This window comes from Euprymna scolopes, chromosome 28, assembly GCF_053919585.1.
Source record: "Euprymna scolopes isolate OS-2025 chromosome 28, ASM5391958v1, whole genome shotgun sequence".
Classification (NCBI taxonomy): domain Eukaryota; kingdom Metazoa; phylum Mollusca; class Cephalopoda; order Sepiida; family Sepiolidae; genus Euprymna; species Euprymna scolopes.
The window spans coordinates 53,375,240-53,396,809 of NC_136509.1; the positions used below are offsets into that span (position 1 = coordinate 53,375,240).

General features: G+C 32.8%; 1 protein-coding gene across 14 annotated transcripts in view; it reads left to right on the plus strand.

Annotated features, from left to right (window-relative positions):
- The window catches only part of LOC145249624 (inositol 1,4,5-trisphosphate-gated calcium channel ITPR1-like), a 385,709-nt gene that overhangs the window by 341,893 nt on the left and 22,246 nt on the right, over positions 1 to 21,570 (plus strand). For all 14 annotated transcript variants that reach the window (XM_080111355.1, XM_080111359.1, XM_080111358.1 and 11 more), the window contains 5 exons: positions 5,368 to 5,490; positions 13,530 to 13,637; positions 14,356 to 14,548; positions 17,203 to 17,325; positions 19,291 to 19,466. In XM_080111355.1, the coding sequence (XP_079967481.1) occupies positions 5,368 to 5,490; positions 13,530 to 13,637; positions 14,356 to 14,548; positions 17,203 to 17,325; positions 19,291 to 19,466 (723 nt within the window). The remainder of the gene's footprint in view (positions 1 to 5,367; positions 5,491 to 13,529; positions 13,638 to 14,355; positions 14,549 to 17,202; positions 17,326 to 19,290; positions 19,467 to 21,570) is intronic.

The following is a 21,570-nucleotide window of genomic DNA, read 5'->3' on the forward strand; positions in this document are numbered from 1 at the left end:
GTGTGTGTGTTTTGCATACATGAAATGTTGGAATAAAAAAAGGAAAAAGATAATGAAGTATGGATGATATAACAATTAAAAAACTTGAACACCAGACCTGAATAATTTACCTCTAAGCTGCTTACTGTTTAGCTACTGAGAGAGAGAGACACATATATATATATATATATATATATTAGTCTGTTTATTATACACACATTATTGGTTACATATGTGCATACATGTTTCAGTGAAATAATGTTTTTATAATAAATAGACTATATACCAGCTCTGTCCTGCACTGAACACTCTTTAATAATCACATGAGTTTCATTAGATTTACACTTAGGAAACCAATCGATACAACCATTATTTATGTATATGAGAGAGAGAGAGAGAGATTTAAATAAAATATGCAGAAATTTCTCGAGAGCTCTTTTGGCTATCATCTTTTCAGGAGAAAATCGATAGCAAGGGAAAACAATGTTATTGGTGAAACTAAAGAGCACTAAAGGGAATTCGGATGTGTCAAGAATTAAGAAAAAAAAAAAGTGATTAAAAGAAAGATTTTAATTTGTATATACAGCATTTAAAAGCGACTAAAAATTGGCACAACGAGGGGGAGGGGGGAAATGGATCAAAGATTCCCAAAGAGAAATAATGCTTTTGTTGTCTCCTTTTACCGGCATAAAGGTTTTCGAACCGCAATAGAGACAGACTCCAGAATTTTTAAATGGTTTTTGGAGTTTGCTCTGTGTAATACCTCGAACCACTCTATTTTATATTTATCGGCACATGGATTGTCAACCAAATCCTGGCCAATAGCAGAGTCCAAGGTTACAAAAGAAGGGAGACTATCAGATCCTACCCTCCCCTGTCTGATTTTAGATTGGAATGTGCTGGTTTATACGTGTTAGCAAATGCATCACTGGCATTTAAATTGATAAACAATATTACTAACTTGGGTTTAAGGCAAACTATCTTTGTGAAAAGAAGGAAAAGCAGATCTCGTAGTGTATACCAAATGCAAGGAAACAGAAGCAATTAGAAATATTTCTAACAATCTGTTTAGACAATTTAATACTCTTGTTCCCTATCCACGGTAGTTTTAAATAAACCGGGTACTTCGCAGGTCCAAACTTTTTAGGGGATTTAAAATCATTAACCTTATTGTCAATGCAATCATCAATAAGGTCCAATGGATAACTATTGATAAATATTTCCCTGATCTTATCAAGTTTGGAGTCTAATCTGTTAGGTGGACATATCATGAGAGGTCTATGTACCATTGTATTAATTAGGCCAACCTTGCATGATTTAGGTACAAAAGAAGACCAGTTCACATATAAAAGTGAAAGTAGGCTTCCTATAAACGGTATTGAGAAAGCCCCTCTTGAACGTTCAATAAGAACATCCAAGATGGGAAGAAAATTTTCCTCACTTTCCATAGTGAATTTCAGAACTCCATGCAGAGAATTCAACCTATTGAAAAATGCTGACGCTTCACTTTGCGATGAAAACATAGCAAGTGTCGTCAACATATCTGAAATATGTGGTGGGTATTGTTCCAGAATTAAAGAGAACGGATTTGTAGTAACCGACAAAAATATTAGCATAAGTTGAGGCCAATGGGCTCCCCATTGAAACCCTGTCGACCTGATAGTACATAATATCAGCGAAGCTAAACTCCACCGAAATATTTAATAATTTATTATATTTTCAGTTCTAGGAATACCCAATTTGGGTGTGAATTTAAAGGACTGCAATATATATATATATATATATATATATTTTCAAAATGCAAAAACATCTATTTGCATCATATAAAAAGAACCCTTTTTGCAAGGACGTTTATGACAAGATTAAACTCTCCAGGTCACAATATCTCAGATTGTATGGTCTCCCTAAAATTCATAAGCAAGGTGTTCCACTGAGACCTATTTTATCTGTGATAAGTTTTGCTCAACATTCTTTGGCCCAGTGGCTTGTCGAAATTTTACAACCTGTGCGTGAATTATATACTATGCACTGTATTCCTGATTCTTATGTCTTTGTGGGTTGGAGACATCCTTTATGTATTCATTTGCTGTCTCTAGTCTCTTCACTAATATACCGTTAGATGAGACTATATGTATTTGTATCGACATGCTTTATGGCGGTCGCCTGACTTCTCACTTTTCTAAAGAGATATTTACTGAACTCATCGTAATGTGTACCAATATTTCTAATTTGTTTTTAAATAAATTTCCATTTAAAACAATTGTTTCTGCTTATTTCAAAACACCCTTTTTGTTTTTGTAAAATTCTAAACAATTCAAGAATTTAGTCATCCTATGTTAATATGTATATGATGAGATGCTATTTCTTAGTTGTATATTACCTTAAATGGCAATTATTTTAACGCACACAGTCACCAATGCCCTAAAAACATACATTTCAATAATACGATATGAAAATGTAAATATGGACATGTTTTTTTTTATTTATTTAATACATTGTGAGTACCACTGAAATTTTGTCACTCCTGACTGCCGGTTGATGAGAACATGTTATCACAAGTTTTTTTTTTTTTTGTTTTTGTTTTTTTGTGAATATTTTTAAAAAATTGGGGAATCTTTCAAAACTATTTAAACTAGTAAATGAGGAAAGCAGTGATTTCTCTAAGAAGGTCAATCAATACATGAAGCATAAATGTCAATGTTTTAATGAGGAGAAAAAGAGGAGGAATAAATCATTTTATTTATTTTTAAGAAAATTGGTGAGGAATTTTTATTTATTTTTTTTTTAATTTTCTAATGGAAATTTTGTGTAACCTGGCATGAGAGCAAATTTCCAGACATGGATGTCTAGTAAATCTTTAAATCAAACATTCTAGAGATTAGTATTTTTATCTTGACAGTTTAAGATAACCACATAATGTTTCTTTGTCTTTTTTCAAAGTTGTCAACACTTTTTTGATTTTTTTTTTTGTTAGTAGAAAAAATATTTCTTGAATTGTTGTAAAAAACGAAGTAATATTAAGATCCAAATTATTTTCTTTTTCTTTTATAGAATTGAAAAATACTGTTTCTTTAATTTATAAAATGAGCATTTTATATAATTAATGTTGACAAACTTTAACATCTATTTAGATATGTTTATTCTTATTCAATAATGACAAGGTGTGTCCATGCCTTTCCATCTGTTTGATTACTACTGAATGTACAGTAACAAATGATACTGAAGGGTGAATGGGATGAGAAGTTGTAAACACAGCCATCTCATATGGCTGTGGATTCAATTTCACTTTCTTTCCAATCAAAAATAATAAAAAAAATTTCTTTCCAATCAAAAATTTTGTGAAACAATATTTGAGAAGATACTGGTGATGTAAATAGTTAATTGTTTAAATTTAAATACATTTGATAGTGATATAAAAATGGATTTAAAATGGTACATGCCACCATCAAGTAGATTGTTTCTCTTTTCCAAAACAGTCATAAACAGTGTTTCCAGGTTAATTCAGACAGTTTTAAACATATACTTACAGGTCGCTTGGCATTGACCAATCGTAAAATATTCTTAAAAATATTTTGATCAATGCAGATTTTGTATTTATTATATTGGACCCAATATATATTAATGATTTAAAAAGATCAAAACATTTTTTAAAAAGGACTTGTGCGCCACCACCGTGAATTGAAACCAAAGCGTTTAGCTTACAATTTACTTTTTCCTTTGACATTTATGCCTGAGCTATGAAGACATGTTTGCTATAAGACTAAAAATGAAAACATGAATCAATAGCTGTTACGTTATGCATGCATATTTGTAATGCTATCTTTCAACTTTCATTTATAGGAGTATATAGATAAATGATTGAAAAAAAAATAGTGATATTTTAAAAATTGAATTCAAATTATTTCATAGTTTTCAGTAAAAAATCCATTTTTTATATTTAATTTTCATTGAAAAATTAATCAGCTACTTATAATTATAAAATTTGAAATGAAAAAGATTTTGTAACTAATTTTTTTTTTTTTTTAATTATGAACATTTAGTAAAGGAGAAACAGTCTACTTGATACGGACTTCTGGTTATGAATTTGGAATAGCCGCATCAAGTAGGTTTCTTTTTTTACCGAAAATAGTTGCTGATTTTTATCAATGCTTGAATGATTTATTAAACAAAAATTCTCTTTTTTGACAGAACAAATACTCTGGTTTTATATGATGAAATTATAGAATAAAATCCATATTCATGATTATATTTAAAAGAACAGAAAGTAAAGTTTTTTGTTTTTTTTGTCTTTGACAAAGCTTTTTCTTAGTTTCTTTTTGCACAGATTTTTTGTGATATAAAAGCTTGAGAATCAACAGATTTTTTTGTGATATAAAAGCTTGAGAATCAACAGATTTTTTTGTGATATAAAAGCTTGAGAATCAACAGATTTTTTTGTGATATAAAAGCTTGAGAATCAACAGATTTTTTTGTGATATAAAAGCTTGAGAATCAACAGATTTTTTTGTGATATAAAAGCTTGAGAATCAACAGATTTTTTTGTGATATAAAAGCTTGAGAATCAACAGATTTTTTTGTGATATAAAAGCTTGAGAATCAACAGATTTTTTTGTGATATAAAAGCTTGAGAATCAACAGATTTTTTTGTGATATAAAAGCTTGAGAATCAACAGATTTTTTTGTGATATAAAAGCTTGAGAATCAACAGATTTTTTTGTGATATAAAAGCTTGAGAATCAACAGATTTTTTTGTGATATAAAAGCTTGAGAATCAACAGATTTTTTTGTGATATAAAAGCTTGAGAATCAACAGATTTTTTTGTGATATAAAAGCTTGAGAATCAACAAATTTTTTGTGATATAAAAGCTTGAGAATCAACAGATTTTTTTGTGATATAAAAGCTTGAGAATCAACAGATTTTTTTGTGATATAAAAGCTTGAGAATCAACAGATTTTTTTGTGATATAAAAGCTTGAGAATCAACAGATTTTTTTGTGATATAAAAGCTTGAGAATCAACAGATTTTTTTGTGATATAAAAGCTTGAGAATCAACAGATTTTTTTGTGATATAAAAGCTTGAGAATCAACAGATTTTTTTGTGATATAAAAGCTTGAGAATCAACAGATTTTTTTGTGATATAAAAGCTTGAGAATCAACAGATTTTTTTGTGATATAAAAGCTTGAGAATCAACAGATTTTTTTGTGATATAAAAGCTTGAGAATCAACAGATTTTTTTGTGATATAAAAGCTTGAGAATCAACAGATTTTTTTGTGATATAAAAGCTTGAGAATCAAGATTTTTTTGTGATATAAAAGCTTGAGAATCAACAGATTTTTTTTTTTTTTCCATTTAAACTTTAATTTTTGCTTTCATGAAAATCCAGGTGGATGTAGCCAAACTTGCTTTCCATTCAGAAGATACTGTAGATGATGAAGATGAGTGTAGGGATGAGGGAGAGGCTTCGCCCAAGGCAGTCGGTCATAACATCTTCATTTTGGCCCATCAGGTAAGTACTTCAAGTAAACTTAGTTTGATCATGGAGTTGTCAAGTTTTGAAGTCCTCCTTGATGGTTGTAGTCCAGGTCTTGCATGGGCGGCTAATGCTAGACAAGCCATCAACTTCCATAATGGAGGCTCTGTTTATCTGCCCACTATTGCGTTTGACATGACCAAACCAGCAGAGATGCTTTCCACATAGTGCTACATCCAGATGTGGGACTGGGAGTTTTCCACAAAGAACATAGTCATTGACATGCTCTGCTACCTTCATATGACATATTCAGTGAAGTGTGGCTCGTTCACTATGAAGAAGTTGTTGCTTGCCTTGGTATGCAACATTACATTGTGGACACAGCTATGAAACACCACACCATGGTTATGTAAGGATATTTTCTTATTGGTCACGAGTGGAAGAAACTTCTGAAACTTGTCCATCAATGAATTGTGCAGGCTTCACCAGCACCTCTGTGTATCAAAATGCCACCTGGTGCTACCAGATCAGGCTGCCCTGTGGCTTCCTGAGACAAAATGCACCTACATTGACGTTTTTTTGTTTTCTGATCTTTTTTGTAAAACTTAATTATGTTCTGCAAAACCAAAAACAAAAACAACAGCCTATCTCCCTCCACTTTTTATTTTATTTTTTCCTACCTTACTCCCGATCCTGGATATGACCTTAAACTACATGCGATGGTGAGGTCCGGCTTATGGGCTTGGGGAGTGTGGAGCCACCTCTTAATTGCCATTGCTCCCAGGTCCACCCTGACCCGGAGTGGTAATACCTGTTAGGGTCCCAACTATGGGTTAAATAGAAACAGATTTTAAAAAGGAAAAGAAACAACAAAAAAGAAAGAAAAAGAAAACAAATATATTCTATTGAATTATTTATTTATTTAATTTATTTTTTTGCCCTGTCGGTAGGGCATGAGAACAAACGGACTGCCCCCTGCAGAGGGTAAAAATCCCTCAATGGGGCAACCAGTTAGCCATGGGTTGCTACCCGTAATGTCTTAGGATGTGATCCTGGTGATTGAGCGAACCTAAACCAGGATACATAAAAGTTTAGGTACCGCAACACATTACTTTGGCCCTTACTTCGATTAGACGGGCGGTCGGAGAGGCCCGATCCGACCAATCGGCCAGTCACGCCAAGCCCCACCATATATTGCCCATTTCAAAAACTCACTACTAACACAACACATCCCCCCTCTCCCACAAATAACCCTACTCCCTAATATATGATGGAAAGCGGTGGCTGAGGGTCAATCGATTAGGTGTGAATATCGATGACGAGGCTGTAAACCCCTCAGGATTGCTACTGATCCCATAGCAATATCAAGAGAGAACAGATAATCATTATGATACCACCAAAGTCGGTTATATCATCATTGTATCCCTGTGGAGGCTGGGCGAATGGGTTTCCCCCCAGGCTCTTCCCAAATAGGACTCTGAGGTGGGTGGGGAACAAAGATGACGAAAAAAGAAAACAAAATATATGGCTTATTCCTCCCAAAAACCACCCAACCACCCAAAGAGAACCCACTCTGATGTCTCTGATATCAGTAGCTCTGAGGAAGAGACGATAAAACCAAGGAAGTCAACATTCGTAGTAATAGAATCAATGGAGGAAACTCCTTTGTGCAAACTATCACGTTTTAAAATTGAAAAAAATCTTAAAACTCTAAAACCAAAGTCTATTAAAAAACAATTTAACGGCAGCCTACTAATAGAAAGCCATAACGAAGAACAAACTAAAGAAATATTGAAACTAAAATTATTTGAAAACATCAAAGTCAAATGCTACAGACATCCAACCCTAAATATCTGCAAAGGAGTAGTGAAAAGCCACGAACTTGCACTTTGTCCCTTGGAGGAAATCAAGACAAACTTGCAGAAACAGAATGTGTTAGATGTTCGTAGAGTTCAAATAAAAAAAAACAGTGAGAAAACGATACCAATACATATATACTAACTTTTGATTCCCTCACCATACCCAAAGAAGTGAAAGTTGGATATATGAAAATAAATGTAGAAATTTATATTCCAAACCTTCCAATGCTTCAAGTGCCAGAAGTTTGGACACCATCAAGATCGGTGCACACGATTACCAGTGTGTGGAAGATGTGGAGAAAGCGGCCCACACATTGACTGCAGAAAAGATTTCAAGTGTGCCAACTGCCTTGGAAATCATGGCGCTGGCTCTAGATATTGTGAAATATGGAAAAGAGAAAAAGAAGTGACCAAACTAAAACATATAAAGAATATATTCTACCCAGAGGCCAAGAAAATCATTGAAACTAAAACATATGCAGATGCAACAAAAATACTACTCCAATCAACAATCAAAATGGTCATATACATGTAACGGATACAACTGACAAGAAAATTGATGTCCTAAGCAAACTAATAAAGGAAATGAAAGAACTATTAGAAGAAATAAGGAAAATGAATAGTGCAATGTCTGCAACCAATCCAAGGATAATATTAAGTAGAGACACTACTGAACCACAAAAAGAAACAAAACCACAAACCATTTCTACAAAAACAACCGAACAACCATCAAACATATCACAAGTCAGAAAAGAATCAAAAATCCCCCCAGATAAAAAAAACAAACAAACAAAAGCAGGAAAAGAAAGATCCCGATCTATATCTCGAACAGGGACTCCGACAGAAAATAGATTTGAGGGATTGGAGACGATGGAAGTTGAACACAATTCCAAATGATGAACAAAATATTACAATGGAATATCAGAGGGATAAAAGCAAACCAAAATGAACTCACATTATTAATAACAAATATGAGCCCAGCACTTGTCTGTCTACAGGAGACCTTTCTGAAAGAAAATAATACCATCAACATAAAACACTACACATCTTACAACTACATAAATAAACATACGGACAGAGCTTCTGCAGGCACATCAATACTCGTGAAGAATGAAGTCCCTCAAAGACAAATAAATATACACAAACTTGCAAGCAATTGCAGTTTCAGTCACTCTACATAGAACTATAACACTTTGCTCAATCTACATCCCTCCAAAAGATACAATCAACGAAACTGAGATAACTCAATTGATAAAACAACTCCCTAAACCCTTTTTTCTACTAGGAGATCTCAACAGTCACAATGTAATATGGGGAAGTAAAGAAACAAATAAAAAAGGAAAAGAAATAGAAAACATAATAAATAAAAATAATCTATGCCTCCTTAATAATCAAAACTACACCTATATGTACCCAGCAACAGGTACTTTCACCGCCATTGACCTTACCTTATGTGATCCTTCCATATATATGGACTATGATTGGAAAGTACACAATGACACCTGTGGGAGTGATCATTTCCCAATCATCCTGGAAAGTCTAAGTGCTAGTACTGAACAAAAAACACCCAAATGGAACCTACATAAAGCGGATTGGGAAGACTTCCAGGAACAGTGCAAAAACCAATTAATTATCGAAAAGAAAGATGATGACCATTTGAACTACTTCATTAAAACACTCACAAACATAGCAAATAATACCATACCGAAAACAACCAAAACCAATAATCACAACAAACCTTGGTTCACAAAAGAATGCAGAAAAGTCATCAGAGCTCGACGAGCTGTCTTGAGAAAATTCGAAAAGTACCCAACAAGCGAAAATCTGGATTTCTTCAAAAACAACAGAGCAAAAGCCAGACGAATCATAAAGGAATCCAAAAGAACAACATGGAGAAATTATATATCCAAAATTAATGTGAATACCAAGGCAAAAACAGTTTGGAACATGATGAGGAAAATAGAAGGAAAGTGTAGTAGTACACCAATATCCCACATCTCTAAAGGCAACAAAATATACACCGATCAAAAAGACATTTCCAATAACCTGGCAGATAATTTATCAAAAATTTCATCATGTGACAGATAGAGAAATTCAAAAAGATTAGAGAAAAGGAAGAGAAGAAGAAAATTCTATTTAAATCACAAAATACTGAAAAATACAACCAACCTCTTACCTTGCCTGAATTAAAAGAATCGCTAACCAAATCCCAAGACACAGCTACAGGGCCCGATGAAATTCCATATGAAATCCTCAAAAAACTTCCAGAAACCTCAATGAAATACCTACTTGAAATTTTCAATATTATATGGTCCAGTGGAAACGTACCTGAGACCTGGAAAGAGGCCACAATAATACCAATCCCCAAATCTGAAAACTCAAACATCCAATCCCAATCAAGTAACGTCTCAGATCCATTGAAGTTCAGGCCAATAGCTCTAACAAGCTGCATTTGTAAGACCATGGAAAGGATTATAAACAAAAGACTAATCTGGTTCCTGGAAACAGAGAATCTTATTACAGAATTTCAAACAGGATTCAGGAAAAACCGAAGTTCAATAGACCACATAGTCAGACTTGAAACCTTCATCAGAGAAGCCTTTGTAAGGAAGGAACATTTAACAGCAGTGTTTTTTGACATGGAAAAAGCCTACGATACTGTGTGGAAGTACGGTGTTACAAGGGATCTGAAGGCGCTTGGACTAAAAGGCAGAATGCCAATTTTTATTGAAAATTTTAAAAAAAATACACGGTTCAGAATAAAGGTTGGCACAGCTCTCTTGGACTTGAAGGAACAAGAGAATGGAGTACCTCAAGGGAGTATACTGTCAGTGACCCTGTTCAGTATCCGAATTAACAACATTGTAAAAAAACCTTAACCCTGGGGTAGATTGCTCCCTATATGTGGATGACTTCCTAATATGCTGTAGATCTAGATATATATCTATAATAGAAAGGAAGCTTCAATTGTGCTTAAACAAAGTAAAGAGAATGGATTCAGATTCTCCAAAAGAAAAACGAAATGCATGCATTTCTGCAAACTAAAGAACATGCATAATGATCCTGTCCTAACCATGGAAGGAACGCCCATACCCGTTACTGACCAGTACAAATTCTTCGGGATTTTATTTGACAAAAAGTTAACATTCATCCCACACATAAACTATCTGAAAAAATAATGTAACAAAGCTGTAAATCTTTTGAGAGTGGTAGCACATACCGATTGGGGTGCAGACAGGGAAACACTCCTTAAACTTTACAGAGCACTAGTCCGCTCAAAGCTAGACTACGGTTGTTTCATATATGGATCAACCCGAACATCATATATAAAAAGCCTAGACCCTATTCACCATACTGGCCTAAGATTGGCCCTAGGAGCATACAGAACCTCCCCCGTGAACAGTCTATACACGGAAGCACATGAACCCCCACTAGATCTAAGGCGAGAAAAGTTAGCCCTTCAATATTTACTCAAACTGAAGTCTTGCCCAAACAACCCTGCATACCAATGTACCTTCTATCCTAAATATGAAGAACTCTTCAACATGAGAGGAAAAACTATCCAAACTTTCGGGCTCCGAATGAAGGAAAGCATTGAAGAATCGAAAATTCCAATCTCCAGCATTCACAACTTCATACTGCCTAAAACACCCCCATGGACCATGAAATAAGTAGAAATAAAACTGAACCTAAACAAAAAGTCCAAATCTACCACAAACCCTATTGAATACCACGACGAACTTCAACATTTAAAATTACGACATTCGGATTACACCTTTATCTACACAGACAGGTCTAAAAGCAACAATCACACTGGATGTGCAGCAACGTACCATAAAACCACAATGAAGAGAAATCTTCAAAATGAAGCATCTATATTCACTGCAGAGACTATAGCTATCGATCTAGCACTCAACATAATTTCAGAGGAAACCACCAAAAACTTCATCATTCTCACAGATTCTCTATCAGTTCTATTATCTATACAAAATCAAAAACAAGAAAATCCACTAACAACAAAATTAATAGAAAAAATCAATATCCTTTCAACTACTAAAAACATTCTTGTCTGGATCCCCAGCCATGTGGGGATCAAAGGCAATGACAGGGCGGATACAGCTGCAAAAAGATCTTCTCACCTTCCAACTGACAATTTTAAGATTTCACATACTGATCTTAGACCCCAGATAAAAGCATACATACAGGAAAAATGGCAACTGCGGTGGAGTCAGCAAGAGGGCAGCAAATTATACTCAATCAAACCTGAACTTAAGGAACGATGTCCGGACATCAAGAAATCACGCCGAGAAGATGTGATACTGACTCGGCTACGCATAGGACACACCAACTTTACTCATTCTTATATACTAAATGGAGAATCGGCGCCAGAGTGCATCCCATGCCAGGAGACACTCACAGTAAAACATATCCTAGTTGGGTGTGATGACCTCGCCCCAACTAGAAAATTATATTATACAGAAAGCAATATGGAGGACCTTTTTGAAAAGGTCAACTCAACAAATATTCTAGCATACCTAAGGAAAGTAAATTTATATAAGAAAATTTAAGGAAATTTAAAGTCACCCAAATATACACATCCATGTATAAATACAACATTTAATTTCTTAGTTCAATTTTATAAAAAAAGGGAGGAAAGGCTGAAAAAGCCCTCCCAATAAAAAAATAGTTTAAAAAAAAAAAAAAAGGACTCCGGCATTAAATGACCACATAGGTTGATATGCCGTAAAACCAATCAATCAAACAAAATGCCACTTCCGATTGTCCTATGTAACCTCATTCATGATATGATGAGGCAGTCAACAATTCTGAGCATGAAAAAATATTTCTTAAAGTCACGAGAGCTGTGCTGTTTTCTGACTTTCTAGGCATGCCCACAAAAGCGCTCAAGTCAATTGTTGTTACTGAGATGGTTAATAATTTTGTGGGTGGGTGTTTACCATGTTGTTGCTGTATGCACAAGCTTCAATGAATTCAAAGTCAAGGTGTTTAGAGTATGGCAAGTGTTTGGTAGAGTGTATTCGCTTGATTGCATATCTCTGAACAGTTTCCAGATGGTCAATGTTCAGAGCAAGATGCGTGTTTCAGACTGATGTAAATTCTAAATGTAGTTACGTCATAGCTTCATACAGTTTTAAATAACTAGTTGAAAAGCAGCTAACAAAGTGAAGTCAAGACATCCTCAACCTTCTTGACAATTTTAGAGAAGTGCTTTGTCCAACACAAATCACTGCTGATAGTAAAGCCCAGGTCACATTCACCAGGAGACTTTTTGATATTAGTATTGTGGAGGGGAAGAATGCAGAGGATTGTTTTCTCCCAAAATGCATGGTGGTACACTTAACAGCTCACTTCTTCAGTTACCAGTCTCTAAACCAAACTGGTAGAGGGCATCTCGCTCTAGATCTTTTATTTTAAACTCAATGTACCTATCTGGTGTTGCCCGGGAGTCTTTACTTTCAGTTTTGTTTCACTTTCTTTTGGTAACTATAGTGTTTTTCTTCAAATTGTATACTTTTTAGAATTTTAAAATTTAAATGTAATTATAACGATATTGTTTGGTCATCAAATTATTAAATCAAATTATTAATCAAACCCATGATTTTGTTTAATCTTCTCTAATCTTGGATGTAAATAACTTTTAAAACTTTGAATACATAAGGACTTGCTAAACATTTTAAAGCTAGTAATGACTTTTGACAATTTAAATGCTTTCAAATACCTTTCAAATTTTGAATTATCACAAAATTACTTTAAAATGATGGACTTGTCAATGTAGAAAATAAATATGCATTCTGGTGGATTTTATTTCATAATTAAATTTTTAATGAGATTTTAAGTTTCTATTAATACATTAGCATAATGTATTTTGATTTCAATAAATAATCATTTAAAAAAGAAGCAATAATGTACAAGTCACAAAGAGGTGAAACACAGAAGTTACACTATTTTATTTATATATTAGATTCCTGTTAGGAAAAATGAACTTACAATGTATTTTTGTCCCCCCCCCCCAAAAAAAAAAGAATGGTGACTTGCATTCAATTAATGGCATAGAATTAACCATTGACAATATTTTGTAAATATTAAATGGTCTACAGAGAGTTGATATGATATAAATTATATAAACCAAAACTTCCAAAATTTGAGGAGGTATTTAAGATATTTAAAAACAAATGTTATTTTTGTGTTTTTCAGCTTTCCCAGCATAACAAAGAATTGGCCAGTTTATTAAAACCAACCGGCAAAGACATTTATGGAGATCAAGCCTTGGATTTCTATGCGAAACATACAGCACAAATTGAAGTGAGGCACAGCAGTTTTAACTTGGGAAAATTTATAGAAAATCCTTTGATTTTAATCCATAATAGTTCAGTTTATAATTTTATATTTGCTTTAGATTAGCTATAGCTGAAGTACACAAAAGCAGAAACCACCAAAAGGGACACATGATATAAGCTTGACACCAGTTTTTTGTTTTTTTTTTACTTCCAAATAAATTATAAGCAAAACATGTGCACATTATTTTTACAAAACATTTTATTTTATAAACTTTAGAAATTTATAAAAACAGATTTTTTCATGAAAAAAGTTATAAACTTTTTATTTTTACAAAATGTATTAACAAATTTAAACAAAAAACATTCAGCTAAGTTGATTCTGTGCAGAGGTGGTTTACAAAACTTTTTGTTTAAAAAAAGTGTATAACTTTATTTAATTTTAAAAAATTAATTTTTTTAAATTTCAAAAGTTTACAAAACAAAACGTTTGTTTAAATGGATCTGTGGAGCAACCAGAAATTTAAAAAAATAGAAATCAGTTGTCCTTTTGTTGGTTTTGGGTTTTGATTTTGAAGTGCATCACGTATAATTGAATCGTTACTTTGATACTTTGAAATAACTTGAAACCTCAAAGCACTTTTAAATCTTCAGAATTTTTTTTAATCTTTATATATCAGAAAGTTGAACATATTTAAAATGTTTGACATTTCATCGTTATTTAAAGAGTAAAATTAATTTTTCAGATCGTAAGAAATAATAGAACATTGGAAAGAATTGTTTTCCCCATCCCAGAAATCTGTGAATATCTAACTGATGAGACAAAGAACAAAGTGTATTATACTGCAGAACGAGATGACCAAGGAAGCAAAGTGGCAGATTTCTTTGAGAGACACGAGGACATGTTTGCTGAGATGAAGTGGCAAAGACAATTACGAGGTTGGTTTCGTTCTTTGGCAATTCTGAAATGTGAGGCATCTTGTAAGAAATTCTAAGTCAATATTATTGCAGTTCTGGATTTTTGAGATGAGGTATGAACGTTGCTATTATTTGGATTAATCTGAATGTTTTTATCTTGAGTGTTATCTGCGCAATTTTTTGTTTGATGCAACGGCCGACCTTCCTCTGGTATAAAAATTACCATAAACATGACTTTTATACCTGAGGAAGGTTGGAGATTGCATCAACCGAAAACGTCCAGATAACATTAAAGACGAGAACAATTGTTTGAGTAATCTATATAATACAAGTGTCAAACTTTTTTAGATGATTTTTAAAAATTTGGATTATTTAGATTGCTAATCTTATTTTGGTTGTTATTCTCTCAATTTTTTGGCTTTTGACCTTCTTTGAGTACATCTGTAGCAAATGAAAATTACAACAAACATAAGCAGGAGTGAATTCTCGTGGCTGGAGATTTCGAAATAAATTCTTTTCTAGCTTGTCCAATCAGAAGCTAGCTCTGTCACATGACCGAGTTTATAAAAAATTAAATGGGCTGCACACTCTTTCTTCTCGGCTCTTAGCGACAGCACACCCCTCTGTTGGAGTGCGACTTCACCTGGGCCTTTTGGCCCTGGGTTAGCATGAATATAAACAAGCTAACATAGCTACCTCCACACAGACTTCCATACGATACACATACGCTTTCTTTCTCATGCTACAGGACTTCGTGACACACATTTCTATGACTACTATGGATACAAGCACACAGAAACACTTCCTTCAACAAACCTATATAATCATCATCTCTACACAGTTTCTATGACTAACCTGTTCCTTTATTCTTACTAACGAAGATGAGCAATAAAGCTGTTTTCAAATGTTGGAATGAAATTTCTTTTCTTGTCTCCATTACTATATTTTGTGACTCCCAGCGTAATGGCGAACCTGCAACATTCGACAGCTTATTCTAAACATCTTTTCAAGTTTGAGAATCTTGATGTCAGATTTGAAATGATCCAGTTCAAAATCCTATGAAAGTTCCAAACTTCAATATAAAGATTACCAAATTTGAAAAGATACACCTGAATCAGAGGTTACATCAGCTGAAATGTTATGGAAATGACAACTAAGATGAGAATAGTTGTCCAAATAATACATCAATCATTAAAAAAAATTTAAGAGTTAGACAAAAGATTGTTTTTAATTTGGGGAAAATCCAACTCTATAAAAAGACCTCCTGATTAAGACAAAAATTAAAACTGCCTCAATCTAGAAGGATCTAGAAAAAATAGATGAAATGTAGTATTAGAGCAGATACTACACTTTGATCTTAGCCAAAGTCCGTATTTACTTCTTTACACAGGAAGATATGGCACAAGGTTGGAAGGTGGTGATAATCAAGCAAGTACCTTTAAAAAAGGGGGCACTCTGGCCTTTTAAATTTTGTCATGAGATATTTAGAAATATCACTAAGAAATCACTAAGTTTCAGAAGAATTAACTGTAAAATTTTTATATTGCAAGTTAAATAAGATACAAGGTTTATTCTTGTGACATACAACCATTTTATTTATTTTTTTTAATGACAATTTTATTCAATTTATAGTTTCAAGACATAACTAAATTTGACTTTTAAAAAATAATTTTATAAAAGTGGGGGGTATCTAAAATAGTAAAAAAAAAAAAAAAAAATGAAAATTCGTCTTATTTAAATTACTCCTTTCTCATCCTCTCACACACCTTTATGTGGATGGCAAGTGAAGCATGCTTGCTTTATTTTTATTGAATTTATTAAATTGAAAGAATGGAATCAATCTCAAAGAAGAATCTCAAAGCTAATATTTATTATATTCATATATATGAGTTAAATCATTGAAGTTAAGTAACATGAAGCCTGACCAATGCCAGAAGGATGACCATCTGGGAATGCTAGACACTTTATATCATCTTCCCTTGACCAATATATACCTGTGGCTGGGAGACTACTTGTGAATTTGATATTCTCTGTAAACTTCCTCCTTTGAGCTAATACCACATTAGGTATTACCAGTTTTGTGTTTCCTTTTTTTTTTTTTTAATATTTTCCAATAATTGCACATTCTGACAAATACAAGCTATTATAGATAAGAGTACAGAACATGATGTATGTTTTTGACTTTCAGATAAATAAAATAAAGTAGTGAAAGAGAGGAATTCTTGGAGACCATTAAATACATGATAGATCAGATTTCATAGTTAGAAATGTGATTGTTAAATACATGATCATATTTTGTCGTTAGAAATGTGATTGTTAAATACATGAAAGATCAGATTTCATAGTTAGAAATGTGATTGTTAAATACATGATCATATTTTGTAGTTAGAAATGTGATTGTTAAATACATGATCATATTTTGTAGTTAGAAATGTGATTGTTAAATACATGATCATATTTTGTTGTTAGAAATGTGATTGTTTAATACATGATAGATCATATTTTGTAGTTAGAAATGTGATTGTTAAATACATGATAGCCTATATTTCATAGTAAGAAATATGTGATTAGCAAAATGTTGTAGTTTTCTGTATTTTCTATTGACTAAAGTGTTTTAATCTTTTAGAAATGCAATTGATTCCATTTATAAAAACGTTTTCTGTTTTCTCTTTTAGCCAATTCCCTACTGTTCTGGTTCAGCAGCCACATGCTGCTTTGGGGGAGCATTTCTTTCAACCTGGCTGTGCTTATGAATTTACTTGTGGCCTTTTTCTATCCATTCGAACAATCTACAAAAGGTATAGTTTTTTTATCTTTTTATTAAAAAAATTTTTTTTTAAAGATTTAATTTGTTACAGCAATGTCATACCATGTAGAAATACATTGGCAATTCAGACACTTCTGTGTGTGTTCAGCATTTCCTAATTTCTGCCTAAAGAATTTGGTACCAAATTTGATTCCATTCTTACCAAGATGTAGATACCACAAGATGTTGAATTTCTAGCTCATCCCTCATTGTCACTTAGGTGAGATATGTACCTCAAAAAATGAGTTTATTGCAGAGGGGTCGAAAGATGAGTGCCAATCAACTGTATAACTAAGAAAGTAAGACGCAAGGCAAAAAGGTAACCAGCAATAGCAAAGAGATGACAAACGCTGATGATCAGTTAAAGATGATAGGCATCATGTTTTATTTACCAAGAGAAAAATGTAAATCCTATGGCAATGAGTCATGAATCCGGCTCATTTATGGCGAAAATGGGTGTCTCACACGGTTGAAATTTGTACGGCCCTGATGTAGGATAACTGGCCTCGGGTTGGTCTGAGTCATGTAGACAGGATTTGATGTTGGAAAGGATGGCTGAACAACAGGCACTGGAACAGGTAGCCAGATGTCAGTGGGCATTGGAACAGATAACTGAACATTTAATTTCAAACTTAGATTAACATATATGCAGTCAAGAAACAGCCCAGACACTTGCCTGTAAAAAATCTGGCCTGAAATTAAAGTTAGTTGTTTTTGTTTAATGAAAAATTAAGTTTTATGTGTTTTTCTTTGTTGTTAAAAAAAGTCATTGCTACTTTTATAGCATGCATTGTCTTTGCTGACCGGCATGTTCATGTTTATTTTGTTCCGATGTAAACAAGAGTGGTAACATGACATGTTACAACAAGTTACAAAACTTAAACTCTGTTACATTTCTACTTCTATACGTGCCTGCTAAACCAACTTGCCTTATGTTCTTATATTCCTACGTTTCTTTTAAAGTTGATTTTTTGGGGAGAAAAGATAAATATTTTATTTGAAACTTTAGTGACCTTATCTTCATTTCAAATTAGCACAGTCAAATGATACAAAACAGTTAATTCTACAAAATGGCTATCTCCCATCTCAACATTCAGCTTGCATCAACAACTCTCTACACAATAAAAAAAATTAAAAGGTTAAGACGTTTATTCTGTTAGTATTCACTTAATTTTTGCTTGATAGTTGTTTGCACCATAAGAATTAGAAATCAAATGAAGTATGCATGCATGACCTGTGCATATTGACATATTATATGCATGTAAAAAGCAGTCAAATCTAGAACTTCCTACAGAGATGTCTATAGGGAGAGAGAGAGAAAGAGGTGGATCAATCCAAAATTTCTGTATTGCCAAACAATGACTCTTGTGACTGGCATTTTTTCTGCAAAAAGAAGAAACTATCTGAATTATAACCACTATTTCTTCCATCTGCCCAGTGTCTATTATATCTTGAACAATTCTAAGAGTTAACCAGTTACATCTATTAAAAAAATATTTAGCTGATAATTATTTTTATGGTAAAAAGAAAGAATATACTTTTTTAAATTTAAAGTTGTTACAACTTTAAAAAGACATTCGTTTTTAATTTAAAGAATATTTAATTGGCAATAACGTTATTTTTAGTTTGTATATACAGAGACTAAATGCTGTGACAAAATTAAATAACTTTTATCAGAATTTTTTTGTCTTCTATTATACAGGGTGGCTCATTTAAAAGTAGCCAAATACTTTTCAAAGAAAAACACCATCTTTTTGGGGAGTAAAATTTTCAAAGACTACTTTCAGCAAAACTTTGGAAAAGTTGCACTGTTATCTGCAAAAAATGGATGGGATTAACACTTAATAAAATCCTAAATCATAAACATTGGCCCAATATGTCTGGTTTCACTCTTGTTATTTTGCAAACTAAAGTTGTAAATGCTCAAAATAATGTTATTGATTTTTATTTCTTACAGCTGAACTAGATCCGCGACTTTCAGGACTCGTTTGGACTGCTATGGTTGTATCATTAATTATAGTTATTATGGTCCCTCGGCCTTCAGGAATTCGAACTCTAATAGTATCAACTATTTTACGGCTAATATACTCTGTTGGATTAGAACCAACTCTGTGGCTATTAGGAGCTCTTAATGTAAGTATCTGCCTATATAATTTCTTATTTTATGCATTTCAGGTTCAAATCTCACTCAAAGAAAAAATATTAGCATTTTTATGAATTACGATGTTAATCTATATAAGGATAATACACTTATTAGTATCACCTAAACAAAAAACTATACAAACATCAATCTGAAACCAAATCAGAAGCTACAGAATCACTGACCAATCAAAAATGGGACATAGTACTGAGTAGAATCAGGATCGAACATACACAAATTACTCATTTACATTAACTTCGAAATATGCAACATGTATTATCTGTAAACTTCCTTCTTTGAGCTAATACCACATCAGGTATTGCTAGTTTTGTGTTGTTTCCTTTTCCAATAATTAAACGTTCTGACAAATGTGTTATCCTTTTTTGTTATTTTATCTCCATAATATTTTGATTGCAGAAATTCCCCTCTGGATCAAAGTACCGTAGGTTTGCAACAACAGATGACGCATACAAATTCATGTCTAGACTATTAGCCACTATCTTATGTAACTTTAAACAACATTTTAGACACATTTAGTCATTATAATAAAATCCTACATTTCATCCTAAGAGCAACACCGTCACAATCACAGCATCTTTAAAGGAAGTAGTTCTTATTTTTCCACCCTAAATATTAAGTCCTCCTACTGCCCCCAGTCAAGAATGGGAGGAAATATACACATTCTACAGATGTTGTGCTTGCACCCTTCATAACTAGATCATAAACTCAGACATAACATTTCCATTTCAAAAAATAATAAATTCTCCCTTCTCAAATTCTGCCCATTCTCATTAGCTGAGAGTTGACAATTCGATTATTCCAGAATCTACCTCTTAATACATAAACGAATGCTCCAGAACTTTTCAAATATGCCGGCACTCTCTATAAGAGGCAACCGTTTAAAAAAAAAAAAAAAAAAACCCAAATACAAACATAACCATTCATAAACAGAAGATTAAATACTGATAACCTTACACTTATCTATGCACACATTAACAACACACCATTATCTCCACCCACTAAAAAAAAACCCTGGAAAAAAATATATTTATTTTTTTGATTTTGGAATGGCTTAGCAAACCTTGTTATTTTTTTTTCTTTTGTTTTATAATGTGGTGGGTTTATTTTTTTAAGTCTTTTTTTATACATTTTTTTGCATTTACTTTAAATGTGTGTGATTTAAATTACTTACATATTTTCCTATGATTAGCTAGATAGGTTTTCAACTATGAGAGAGAGAGGGGAAATAAAAACTAGTGTAGATAGTGTTCGCCATGTAATGTTCTCTTTATGCTGAAGAAAAAATAAACATTTCATGGTGGCAACATTATCTCTCTCTCTGTATATATATTCTTTCTCTCTCTCTATATATATATATATTCTTCCCAACTCTTTCTCTCTCTTGCTTGCTTGCTCCCTTTTTAGATTTCTTTTTCTGCCAAAATAAAAAACATTCTATAGCGTCAAAGTTATCTACACCAGTTTTTATTTCTTGCTGACTCTTCACATTTCTTTTTCTGCTGGAATAAAAAAAAACATACATTTTACGGCATCTACATAATCTACAACAGTTATCTCCTCTCTTTTTCTCTCTTTATCCCTCATCTCTCTCTCCTTTTTTCTGTATGTTTTTCCAAACTCTCTTTTGCTTGCTCTTTCACTTGCATGTTCTGTGTCCATGTGTTTATTTTACCATACAGCTAGCTACAATAAATTGCTATCACAAAAGCTAAAAAAAAAAATCACCTACCTATTCCGTGTTTATTTGCATATTCAGATTGTTGTGAACAATTATAGGTGATTAGAATAAGTCTGCAAATAAATAAATACATAAACTATTTTCTTTATTAATTAACTTACGGATATTTTTCTATAATGAAAAAAAAAACAGTTTGCCACACTAATTCCTTTATAAGAAAACATGAATTTTGTCTTTTTCTTTTCTTTTCTATGGGGGGGGGGTTCCATTTACACAAACTGAGCCACAGCAACGCGTAGCCGGGTACAGCTAGTTAAGTAATAAAAAGAATTATTGTGATTTTAAAATTCTTAGAAAATTTTCAGTTATAAAAACGAGTGGAAGGTTTAAAAGTATCT